General features: G+C 33.7%; 1 protein-coding gene and 1 long non-coding RNA gene across 3 annotated transcripts in view; both read left to right on the top strand.

Moving 5' to 3' along the window:
* The window catches only part of LOC127943023 (E3 ubiquitin-protein ligase RNF123), a 114872-nt gene that overhangs the window by 86274 nt on the left and 15976 nt on the right, over window positions 1-12622 (top strand). For both annotated transcript variants that reach the window (XM_052539113.1, XM_052539112.1), the window contains exon 37: window positions 6991-7085. In XM_052539113.1, coding sequence (XP_052395073.1) covers window positions 6991-7085 — 95 coding nt within the window. The remainder of the gene's footprint in view (window positions 1-6990; window positions 7086-12622) is intronic.
* On the top strand, window positions 1650-3423 carry LOC127943040 (uncharacterized). The gene is made up of 2 exons (XR_008149532.1): window positions 1650-2071; window positions 3292-3423. It is a non-coding gene; the product is annotated as an uncharacterized LOC127943040 (long non-coding RNA).

Raw genomic sequence — 12622 nt, 5'->3', positions numbered from 1 at the left:
ATTTAATCTAGTAAGTACATTTTATGTAAAAAGGAAACTCAGACGTATATCTATATATTGCCATTTTATATGTGCTTATTCAGAATTATAACTACATATTCACAATTAACATGAATATATTCAGACTTATAAATTCAGATTTACTTCCATGCATTCATGATTTACATTTATATATTCTGATTTACTTCTATATATTCTGATTTATAACAAATATATTCTGATTTGCTTCTATATATTCACAATTTGCATTTATATATTCAGATTTTATATAATCACTTCCTGTTTGGTGCTTTGTATGTATTAAATATATATATATTTTTTTATTATTATCATATTTTTAGTTAAAATAAATGTCAACACGCACATATACACACACAAAGTTATTACTTTAATACTCTTATTTTTAGAATTTAATTTATTTGTAATTTGATATCATATAAATATTTGTAAAATATATTTAAAAAATAATATAGTGTATTATTATATTACATGAATTGATTTAACAGTGGTAGAACTCAAAATCAAATCTGATGTTAAAAAGAAAGTCCAGTCCAGCGTGTCAGATTGACTTCCATGTACACTCGGCTACAGCAGCCATATATAATGAATGAGTGCTGGAGGCAGAGCAGATACATTGTGCCGGCTTACAGAAAGACATTCATACCAAAGAAATCAGAAGAACGAGAGAGTAATGAGGAAAGACGGGCCGTAGGTGGTCCACATTAGCACTTCAAAGGGTATGTCCACCGCCAAGCGCTCGCGCCGATCTGTACAGAATCTAATGACAGGCCAAAATACCACAGCCTTCCTCAAACCAGTGCAGTACGACCGTCCCGTTTCATTATCCCAGCGGCTCTGAAGGAGGATTCACAGGGATGCTAATGGCCTTAATGACATTAAGCCGTGTTCCTATCACAAAGCCACCAGTTTGGATGGGGATGCGGCAGCTTTTGACATTGATCCTCCAGGGCGAGTCGAAGACTAATTAATGTGTAGATGGTGTGGTAAAGATTCCTGGTCTCCTCTGAAGGACCGCGCTGTGTGTGGGAGACTCGTGGAGAGTTACTTGTGTGGTCCAAACCCTTATTAAAACATTTAAGAGTTCGTTTAGCCAAAATTATGTCATTATTTACTCACGCTCATTGTGTCCCAAACGCGTCTGCCCTTACTTCTACTGGGAAAAAAGAAGATTAATTGGAAAATGTTGGCATTTCTTTTTTAGATTGGGATCTAGTGGTGACAACTGAAGTAATCCATAACACTTTAATACACTATATTCCAATTTTGTATGTTAATTATGTATAATTAAAGTTTATAACAATTCATTTTGTATGCAAGCAAAATGGACATTATAAATGCTTCCAATGAATTGAATTGAATCAAAAGCTTATGAATATGGACCAAACAGATTTTTTTTCTCCCCTTCGTTAATGACCCCAGTTTACATTTATTTAGTTTTTAGAATGTTCCATATATATATATATATATATATATATATATATATATATATATATATATATATATATATATATATATATATATATATAAAATTTATTTTTTATATATATATAAAAAGTTACAATAAATACATTAAATAATGTATTCCGGTTTTAACTAAATATATATAAAAATACAAAAATAATATAATGACAGGGTCCCCGCGGGTCCTTAAAAAGTCTTGAAATGTCTTAAATACAATTTTCGATTTTTAAGGTCTGAAAATGTCTTGAATCCTGGAATTTTCCATATGAATGTCTTAAATTTCATGTGGGGTCTTAAATTTCATGTCCGACTCGTCATTTTTATTTATTTTTTCAACCGCAATTTGACCAGCACAACATTTGGGGGCAGCACTTCGTGGGTGCAACCTGCATCATACCATATGTCACATACGAGTAAGTGATTGATGAACGCGTTGCGCTGATGGTTCGCCACCACGGCATTTTGCGAAATCGCAAACATGGGCAAAGACGATAAAGCTGTGGACAAGACCATGATTGTCAGGTCTCGCTATCTTGGTTCTCAGTTTTTGAGCACCTCAATGGCAGAAGACTTGCTGGAGCACTTTAAGGTAAGACTCTAAAAGTAACATTTAAAATGATTTGAATATGTTAAAATGTGTTTTTGTTTCCTAATGAATATTTGGGACAAAAATATCGATGCGTCCCAATTCTTGGATTGATTTAATTTTTTTTTCGAATGCGTTGCAAATTGATTATGAGCTTAGTTTTTGCAGATGGCGCTCTAGGCTAGTTTTTAACCGAACACTCAAATGCTCACGACGAAGAGCGCTCGTGCGTTCTGCTGAGTCTGAGAATGTAATTGATATATTGCTTTTATGACGCAAGATTAATGTAAACGCCCCATTGCAAACACCCTTGTACTTCGCTTCAACCTTTTCGAACTTTATTAATTATTATTTTATAGTAGGTTCAAGTGGTGTGTGTAAGGCATCTAAAGCACGCAGTGGCATCTGCTGTTAAAAACTAAACTAAGAATCGATTCGAGAGAGAATCGCAATGCATTCAGAAAAATTGGAATCGATCCAGAATAATTTCTCGATTCAAAATGCATCGATATATTGTCCCATCCAATCAGTTAAAAAAATGTTGTGGGTGGGTGACATCTAGGCATAGGACTACTGCATTATGGATGGAAGGCAGTGCTGTAAATAACTTTATTGTATAAAGCATTCAATATGCATTATGCTTCTTGCATATTTTTTATGTGAAAAGTAAAATTTAATTGAATTAAATAATGTAGCCCAGTTCATAATTAGACTCCAAATATCTGTTTTGTGCTTCTCAATTTTAGGTTAACAACGTTGACACTGAACCCTATCACATAGGCCCAATTTGTGAGCATTCACTATTATGGCTTAACTTGTTTCTCAAACATTTTTTTCTTTCAAATCAAGGACCACTTAGCCAATAAAAAAAAACTTGACATATTTGGCTTAATGATCATCCCTAATGCATGTACAAATGCAGGCCATTTTAGTCTTCTGAAACCATGGCTAACTTCACCTGCTAATAATGTGCATGATTAGAAAACAAGTCATGTGAAGTGAATTGGAAATGTACAGCGGTGTCACAGTCCATGTCAGTCATTTTTGGTTGATGACTTTTGCTCACAGACCTCTTTGGTAATCTGGCATGCCTCCAGTGGTTCCCAGACCACAGCTTGAGAATCACTACTTTAGACAAACCATCTAATCTGAGTGAACATGAATGAAAATGTTATCATTCTTGAGGTGGACTTTGTTTTGATTTTATTTTTTTATAATTTCAGGAGGGCACCAAGGAATTTAATTTAAGGAACATGCTTTCTGTGTCAATGGATGGACCCACAGTAAATTGGAAAGTCATGGATCTCCTACAACTGGAACATGCAATAAATTTCTGATCCTGATCTTTCCTACAATTGTCTGTCATTCATTAGGTCTATGCATAGATTATTGTATGTGCTTGCATTTATCTGTGTCTGAAATGACATAGAAAACACTAATCAGACCCTGAACAACATTTTCTTGGGGGAGAACCCCCAAACCCAGCTCAAGACTATTAGGCAGCAACATTTAACCATAATTTAGATCAAGTATGATGAAATGGGCTTTTGTAATGTCCTGGGGCTGTCTTCCATGTCTTTTTCAAACTGCTATGAGGGGCCAGAATTTAGAAATTACCTGAAGTACCTTAAAGGCTGATAGTTTAAACATAGTCAACCATGTCAGGGTTGTAAGGTCAATCAGCACTTGGTATAAAAGTTTTTGTGACCCTTTGACCTGTCTTGAGCGTGGCTGTGGTGAGTTGTGCCACACTAATGCACATTTTCAAATGAACATTTTCCTGTATTTTTGTTTAGATAAAGTCTTACATTTTCCCTTTAGAGGACTTAAAAAGGTCTTAAAAGTCATTAAATTTGCTGTTAAAAAATGTGAAGATACCCTGTAATGTAATATATGATTTCATTGTGATACTGATTTAATTTATAATAATTTACATATTTTATATTGTATATGAACATTGGACTTCACACAAATGCACTCAGTGAATCTGAATTAAATGGCATTGAATTGAAAGCTAGTGAAAAAAAATTTTTTTTTGGATCATAATAATAAAAGAAATATGAATAAAATATACAAAGAAGTGAATCAAATTAATCTTGAATACTGAACATATTTTTATTTTTATTAGTTTTCCTTTTCATTTTTGGAGGTTGCTGGCCTCAGTCCTTGTTTATTTTGTAAGAATGTTCCCTTATTATATTTTATAGCGATTATTTAATTAAATTGAATCTAAATAAATTCATACTAGCTCTTTTTAAATTATTGTTTTGTAGTTTGATAGCCTCATTCTCCATTTATTTCATTCATCTATGTCCATGGAGCCCCAAACCTACTATTTAGTAATAAAGTCAGAATGTTCATATTTGGATGAACTTTTAAGTATAGCTACACAGGCTGAGTTTGTGTGAGATTTCCAGTCGATTGATGCATTTGATCTGCGCTAAGGAAGCTCTTTCCTGGAAGGGTTTTTACAGTGATAAAGGCCAAAAGTTTCATTAACACGGCTCTCGTTTGAATCTCCCTCATAAATATTTCCACGTAAATATCACTGCAACGTTCATAATGTGCAGGTGTGACGCATGCTCTGCAGCAGGGTCTCCAGAAAATCACCAAACTTAGAAGGCACTTACCCGTCCATCTGCCGCCATCATGACAATCTGACAGAGCTTCTGGATGGATGCCGTCAATTATTGGCAAAGTACACACTGTAACGTCATCACACACGGAAGACCCGAATCTCAACTATTAAGACTCGCCATAATCAGACTCGTTCGTCCTACTTGAACACACATAACACACTCAAACATGTCTAACAGAAGCGTAATAAATTCAGATGTTTGGATTATAATACTGTTCCGATTATAATATTATTTTAAGCTTTCACAACAAGGACAGTTTTTTTTTTTTTTGATGCCTTTTTTTAAATTAACATGAAATAATTGCAAAATGTAATATAAAAAATAATAAAATGTAACAAAATGTATCATTGTATGATGAAATTATAATTGCAGTTACATAATAATAGATGATTAATAAACTTTTTTTATTATAACATAAATTGTAATAGTAAATTATAAAAATGTATAAATTATAACACGTATAAAATGTTCTTTTACATTAATTGTTTTAGCTTTGCACTTGAAACGATTTTTTATTTACTCAAATAAGATGCCATTTCATTCTGAGATAAAATTTATACAAATATTAAATGTAGATACACACACACACACATGTTGCATATATGTTTAAATTAATACCAATGAATAATTAAATATACCACTTTATAAAAAATAAAACATTAATGATTTTTTTTCGTAAACTGACATTTTTTTCTTCCACAGATTAAAGTTATTAATTTTGGTCTAAACTGTATATTATATGTTATGTTGAAAAAATGAAATATAATATATATATTAATATTTTTGTTAAATTGTAACTATAACAACAATAACAAAAAAGTATATATACCAGGCGTCTGTCAGCAGTTGTTAACTGAAACATGCAAACTAGCCAAACCTTGCCTCCGTGTTTTCCCCTGCTGCGTGATTCTAGCTACAGTCATTTTAACATCAGATCCCGTAACGTAGTGCTTTTCCACTTCGTCTTCCACTCGCAATCAAGACGCAGACTGTCATCAGTCCAACATAGTGATGATTGCCAATGTCAGGTCCAATTCTGCCAGTTCCAGACTAGATGAGCATGAAATTGCTGCAGGAAAGTAAAAACTGAACTAGACCTTTGGCGCTTGCAATGAGTCTAAAATTATCAAGCCGCATTCAAGATGAGCCTGGCTAATGGGTGGAGGGTCTTTCTTTCATACCGTCCCCCTCCAGCATTTAAATTCAAGCCACTGAGTGAGGGATGGACAAATGACGTAAATGCAATTAGAAAGTCTTTTCTTTGGCATTGATCTTTTTTTTTGATCGTGTCAGTCCGGGCTGCTGAACAGGACTTAGTAGGGGTGCGCAATAAATATCGTGCGATAATTAATGCAAAATCCACGTTCATTATCATCGTTTATTTGCGCAGCTAGTCAGTTAACAACGGCTCTGTATAGTAACAGCTGCTCTATGTGAAATCACACACCTGCTGGAATTTACCACTAATTAGAGAACCGGCTTTAGTGATGAGATGTGCATTAATTATCGTACGATATTTATCGCGCACCCCTAGGACTTAGCAGTCATAATTGCTGCATCATTTCTGACCTTTTATTATCAAATTATTTCATAATTTGTATTATAAAATAATGATTTATTATAAAAACGTGCATTCAAATTTATTTAAATGGATAACTTGTAGTTGTAAAGTTGTAAAAAAAAAAAAAAAAGTACAGTGTAAAGATAATTTTTGAATCATGTTCCTAGATGTGCAATTAAAAAGATACTTTGCTCCATGATTTATATGTTGCTTGCAGATATTGAATTTAAATTTAAATGTATGCATTTAGCAGACGCTTTTATCCAAAGCGACTTACAGTGCATTCACAGTGCATACAGACCTATCATGTGTTCCCGGGGAATCGAACCCACAACCTTGTGCTTGATAACACAAAGCTCTACCAATTGAGCTACAGGAACACTATATATATAAATATTTAAAATATATATAAATATATTTTTATTTTCTTTTTTTACACATGGGGTAAAAACACTGCTTTTAAATTATTTTTTGTGATATTTTTAAATGTAAATAAATGAATAAAAACATTATTTTTTTTATATGAATGTTTTTTTGTTTTTGTTTTTTTTATATATATATAAATGGAAGGATTCTATAGTGCATTCTATAGTGACGTTGAGAATCCGGCTCATGTTTAGTCGTGGTGTTTGCGTCTGCATCGTGGGAAAGCTCAGCAATGAGTGCTTCCTGAAGTTCACACTGTGTAAAGTCTTAAATTTTTTGTGTTTGTTTTTGCGCAGATACGGACTACATCAGCGCGGAGGAAGAGCAGAAGGTAGAACAGATGCTAACGTTCCTGACGGAGGAGTCCAAGCAGGCAGCTGCCAGCACAGCGGTGAGTACAGCTTCAGCAAAGCACAAGCAGCCTCTCCATCATCCAGATCTGCCTCTGCCTCACTCAAGAACTGCCAGAAGTAACATTTGATATTTGAACATTTCAGTATTCCAGCATAATAAACTCCAGATATTCAGTAATCATTCAAATATTTAGACAATGACAAAGAAGCAATCATCAGCTGATTTATTTATCATTTTTTGTTTGTTTGATAAAAATCGAGTCTTGATGAATTACGGTATGTATGTAGATGGGATGCAAACGTATTTATATAGAATCCAAAAAATCCACAAATAAGACAAAAATGGGAACACAATAATTTTTTTTCTCAGGAGAACAAGATACTTTTCCAAGAGAACCCAACATTTTTAGGTGAACAAAACTTTAAAGAGAGAATGCAGAGAACTTTTCCCCAGATCTCATAATTTTTTTTATGCCATGTCTTTTTAGTGGCTCTGTAATTCATGCAACAAATGACATAAGAATGGTTTTACGTGCAAACTCATAAATTCTCCCTGCTGGTTTTTCCTAATGTGTCGAACTGATGTGTACCTGACTGTCATTCAGCAAATGACACACACACAAAACATCTACACGTTTTCAGTGGATGCATAACATGGTTTTGAAAATTAGACACATCCTAGAAACTGACAACATATCGATCCAACTGTCCTTTAAAAGGCTCGTTTCATTCACGAAAGTGAAGCGATTCATTCATCAATGGTATCTTCTTCCCCGTCCTCCTCCATCTTATGCTCTTAATTTGTAATGGCTCTTCCTGTTGAACTGAACCAATGGAAGTCAAGGACAGCTTCAGTGTCACCACAGTAAACTACTTCTTTATGGTCCTTCAAGCACTTTAAGCACAAATCCTGCTGTAGCTTTAAGCAGTGTGACGGTGGGTGCGAATAAAAGCCTGCTAGTGATTTTCTGAAGTGGAATCACAAAGTTCCCAGAGGTTTCTGTGGCATAATGTTAATGTAATGGCAGGTCTTTCCTCAGCCGGTCCAGCGCAGCATTAGACAGCAGAAAGTGAAGCTCTTCCCCCAAGAGCTTCCCCTCTGCAGAGAAACATGATCCATTCCCATCTCCCACAATGCAGCAGTAGACCCACCTCAGCACAGAGCATCCAGTTCAGTTCAGATAATTCTGCTCTGCAGTCTGCTGCGTCACAACAACACCAGGAAAGAGCTTGATTATGTTCTCTAATAGCTATATAACCTTATGATAATCATGTTACAATAGGAAATATAAAAAAAATATGTGCAGCTGGCGTGACATGTTATTCTACTGTTCTTAAAGGACATTAGTTTTCTCTTATGGTTTAATGTAGCTGGACAACCAAGATGTCATAATCATAATATTTATTCAAATTGTCTTTTTATTTTATTTTATTTACACAAAACCAAATAAAAAGCAAAACTCACAAACAAATAGCTTTTTTCTGTTCAGTGTTTTGCTTTGTTTTCTTTGATTTGTTTGTTTGGCATGTTGTTTTGTACATTTCTTTTTAAATTGTCTTTTAATTGATTTGTATGTTCATCTGTTTTGCTTTTTTTGCTTTTTGTTGCATGCCTGTTTTTTTGTTTAATTTGTTTGTCATTGTCTTCACTAATGAATTTGTTTTGCTTTACCTCACTTTGATTTGCTTTTTGTTTTGCTTGTTGTTGCTTGGTTGGTTTGTTTGATCATTTGGAGAATGAAGTGATTATAATTACAGTTTCGTGTCAGTATCATCAAGTTGGGTTTTACTTTTAATATGCATTGAATTAATATATTGCTCTAAAATGTCTACAGTATGTTGTGACCAGTCATTATTCAGACTCCTTTCGATAACATTTCAAAGACACATTATTGCAGTCTAACTATTATTTCTTGTAGTGTTACAATTACTTTAATATTATTTATTAAATATATATATATATATATATATATATATATATATATATATATATATATATATATATATATATATATATATATATATATATATATATATATATATATATGTATATATATCATCACATGAACATTGAAATCAACTAGTGAAGGCAAATTGATACACATTTTAAGGCAACATCTAAATATTGAAACAAAATCTTGTATTACAAGGTGTAATTTGTCACATTTTTACCTCCCGAGATTCCGTGTTGGTTTCTCTGTTTACTTCTAAATCCGTCTCTTGTCATTTATTTTCTTGGAGCAGATTGCAGCGTGTCTGACACTATATTTTGGGTCAGAGCAGCATCATTTGAATGATACTCCAAAACATATTTGCGCTTCAGAGAATCGCTGCAGTAATTATCGTCAGTTTTCTGTCATTACACTACGGATAAAGAATTGTGCCAATTTACAGATGCAATCATGAGGTAGTCTGAGTCTCAGATTAACCAACAATTTATTCACATTTGGCAAATCTTTTGAGATGTTCTGGTTATTTGAGATGTTCAGGTAAATATGTGCTCAGTTGCTTTTATTTTACCTTTTTTTTTGCCAATACTTTTTAAAATTAATTTATACATATAAAATCAAATCAAACTACATTTATTTTTACTAAATATTCCAAATTTACTAAGTAATTAAAGCAGAAATATAGCATCTCATACGTGTCTAATGTGTTAAACTTAAATATATTGACGACATATATTATAACATATAGTGTAGTGTTCCTGTAGCTCAAGTGGTAGAGCATTGCGTGAGCACAAGGTTGTGGGTTCAATTCCCAGAGATCACATGATAGGTAAAAAAAAAACAATGTTAGCCTGAATGCACTCTAAGTCGCTTTGGATAAAAGCGTCTTATAAATGTAAATGTAATTAATAGTATTTTCCAGTAAGCACAGTCATTGGATCATCTGGTGGCAGATGTACATGCAAACCCATTTATTAATGCAAATCACATTGCTGCATCTGGTTAACACCGAGAGAACAGAACAGGGTGGTTTTCCATATTTATAATCTGGCCACAATTTAAAAAAATATATATATTAATAATAAATGAGATATTATGCTATGATATGCTTATTGGCAACATGATTTGTTTTCACGTCACAATGCAGAACTTTAATAAACAGAAATATTATTGCTGTTGTGCCCCTTGAGGTTTTGAATGATGAACTGAAGCTAATGCAATATTGTTATGTGTTATGATGGCATCTTTTATGAGCCATCACTATTTATTGCTACAATAATCCTACTTACTCATATATTCAACCTTTGATTAAAAGTTAATACCTCATGCCTCTATAGGTCAGCCTTTGTTAATCAGGACGGTGGTTTTTATAGATGTTCAGCTTTATACGTTTAACATTTCAAGTTGAATAAATCAACATTTGTTTTCTGAGCTAACTACTTGAATGAACAATAAACTGTATATTTATGTTGTATAAACCTTTGTTCACTGATAATATATGCATGACTTTTTCAGAGTGAAAGCTACTTTATTCAACTACAAAAATATGTAGGGTAGGATTTGATTTTAATTTAAATGGATGGGATTATGAGAAGTAAGGGTGTTTCATAATAAAGTAGGTTGTTTATGGGCGGGGTTTATAAGCGAAAGGACTTGGTGATGTCACTTGAATAGGAAAGTTGTTTTAGAGGAGATTTTGATGACTACGAACTTGTGAGTTGTGCTTGAAACTTTGCATAGAGCATGTTGTGGGTCTTAAGCATCTTTGCAGGAGCTGCTCCTATCATTAGCTCATTGAGCGAGTGTATTCGTGTGGGTGATTGTTTCCACACTCGCTGACATTTGTTTACGCTCCTCTGCCAAGTGCACCTTGCCTCTGACGTCCAGGGTAACAAAGCGTGTGGCCTGTCTTTTGTGCCGCAGCAATCTGGTCAGTGTGTGTGTGTGTGTGTGTGTGTTGGGCTCTATACACATTTCTCTGTAAAGTGATGTCTGATTACCAGTCATTTCTTCTAGCCGTGAGCAGCTCTCGCCTCCAACAAAGAGAACAAAGCTCTCATCTGCACTTAGCGATGATCATTAACAGCCCCTCTGTAATTGTTCCCAGTTTTTCATTGGTAAACAAGTAAAAAAATAGAAAGTCTCTCCCAGTCTCGGTTGAGTGAGATATATATTTAGCTTTAATTTATTTTTATTTAAGTTTGAGTAAATGTTAGTACTTTTATTTTAAACTGAAACTATATTTTAAGCTTTAAAAAGCCTTTTTGAAGCTTTAATTTAATATCTATAAAACAAATACATTTAGTCTCAGTTAACAATAACAACACTGCACAAAAAGCAATGTTATGAAAGAACACTAGAAGGGATTTTTTTAGGAATTAATATTGTTTCTGCACCAGATTTGCCAAGAATGTTGGTGCCAGCATTGGGCACAGATATTGTGATAAGCAAAGTTGTGCTCGATTTACTATATTGTTGAGGTTCCCGGCAGATTACCACAATCTGACATACTTTGGTAGCACTTTATTTTACAGTCCTGTTCCTCATGTACATACTATGTACTTATTATAGTAATTACAGAAACTATGTAACAACTAGGTATTAACCCTGAACCTACCCCTAAACCTAACCTCACCCCATGTAGTTACCTTGTATTACCAGAAATTTCTTAGATAAATACACTGTAAGTACACTATAAGTACATGTTAGTACACGTACTGTAAAATAAGGTGCAAAAGAAGTTGTTATGGAATAACTAATCAGTGGTTTTGCAAATGTTTGCGAAACTCTTGTGAAGACTTCGTTAGACAATCAGATCTACTTTTTTTGCACTTAGAAATGTTTTTTTTTTTTTTTTTTGTGACTAGTTCACCTGTAAACTAAATTATGTTTATAAAGTAGCAGGCTGATACAATGTACTGTTTTGAGAAAAACAAATCTCTGGATTTGCCACAGTTTGCGAAACTCTTGCGAAGGCAGTTCATTAGAGTTTTGAATGAAGAATTTAGTAGATACCCATCAGCAGAACTTCATTTTGTCTTGTGGACCAACATTAATATGCCAATCTATCTGTACAGTGCTAGTGTAGTGAGGAAATAGCACTTTAGACATTATTTTTAAGGCACACGTAGCAGTTTTACATAGCGACATTTGCACAAGCAAGTGTTTAAACAGGTTGTGTGCTCATTGGGTGCTGCAATCAATGTTATCGATCTCTGAAGATGTAAGAAAGAATGCTCGCCCACGGTTTGCATTGGAAAGTTCAGGGATGTGCAGCACAGAAATTGAATTGAGTATGCCTTTAATTCATTTCCTGAATCTGAATCCTGAATTGTATTTGCAATTGTACATGCAAAATGTGTAAGAAAACAAAACTAAGATTCTAAATAAATAAATATTACTTACAAATTAGCAATTCAGTTCAAATGTAATGCATTTTGTTGACTACCTAGGGTAAATACTACACCAGAGTAAAGTTTGAGCAGTGTGAAACCACTCACATTTTGTCGAAATCTAGTTTAGTTTCATATTTCCTTGCAGACATTTGTATCATAACTATATTTCTCTGGTGCTCATGGCAGGAAGAAAAACATGTCAGTATTGAGCCAAATTGCCATCGAAATACC

The sequence above is a fragment of the Carassius gibelio genome, chromosome A22 (genome assembly GCF_023724105.1).
Source record: "Carassius gibelio isolate Cgi1373 ecotype wild population from Czech Republic chromosome A22, carGib1.2-hapl.c, whole genome shotgun sequence".
Lineage (NCBI taxonomy): Eukaryota > Metazoa > Chordata > Actinopteri > Cypriniformes > Cyprinidae > Carassius > Carassius gibelio.
Note: the sequence above shows the minus strand (reverse complement) of the source record. Positions and strands in the feature narration are given on the sequence as shown.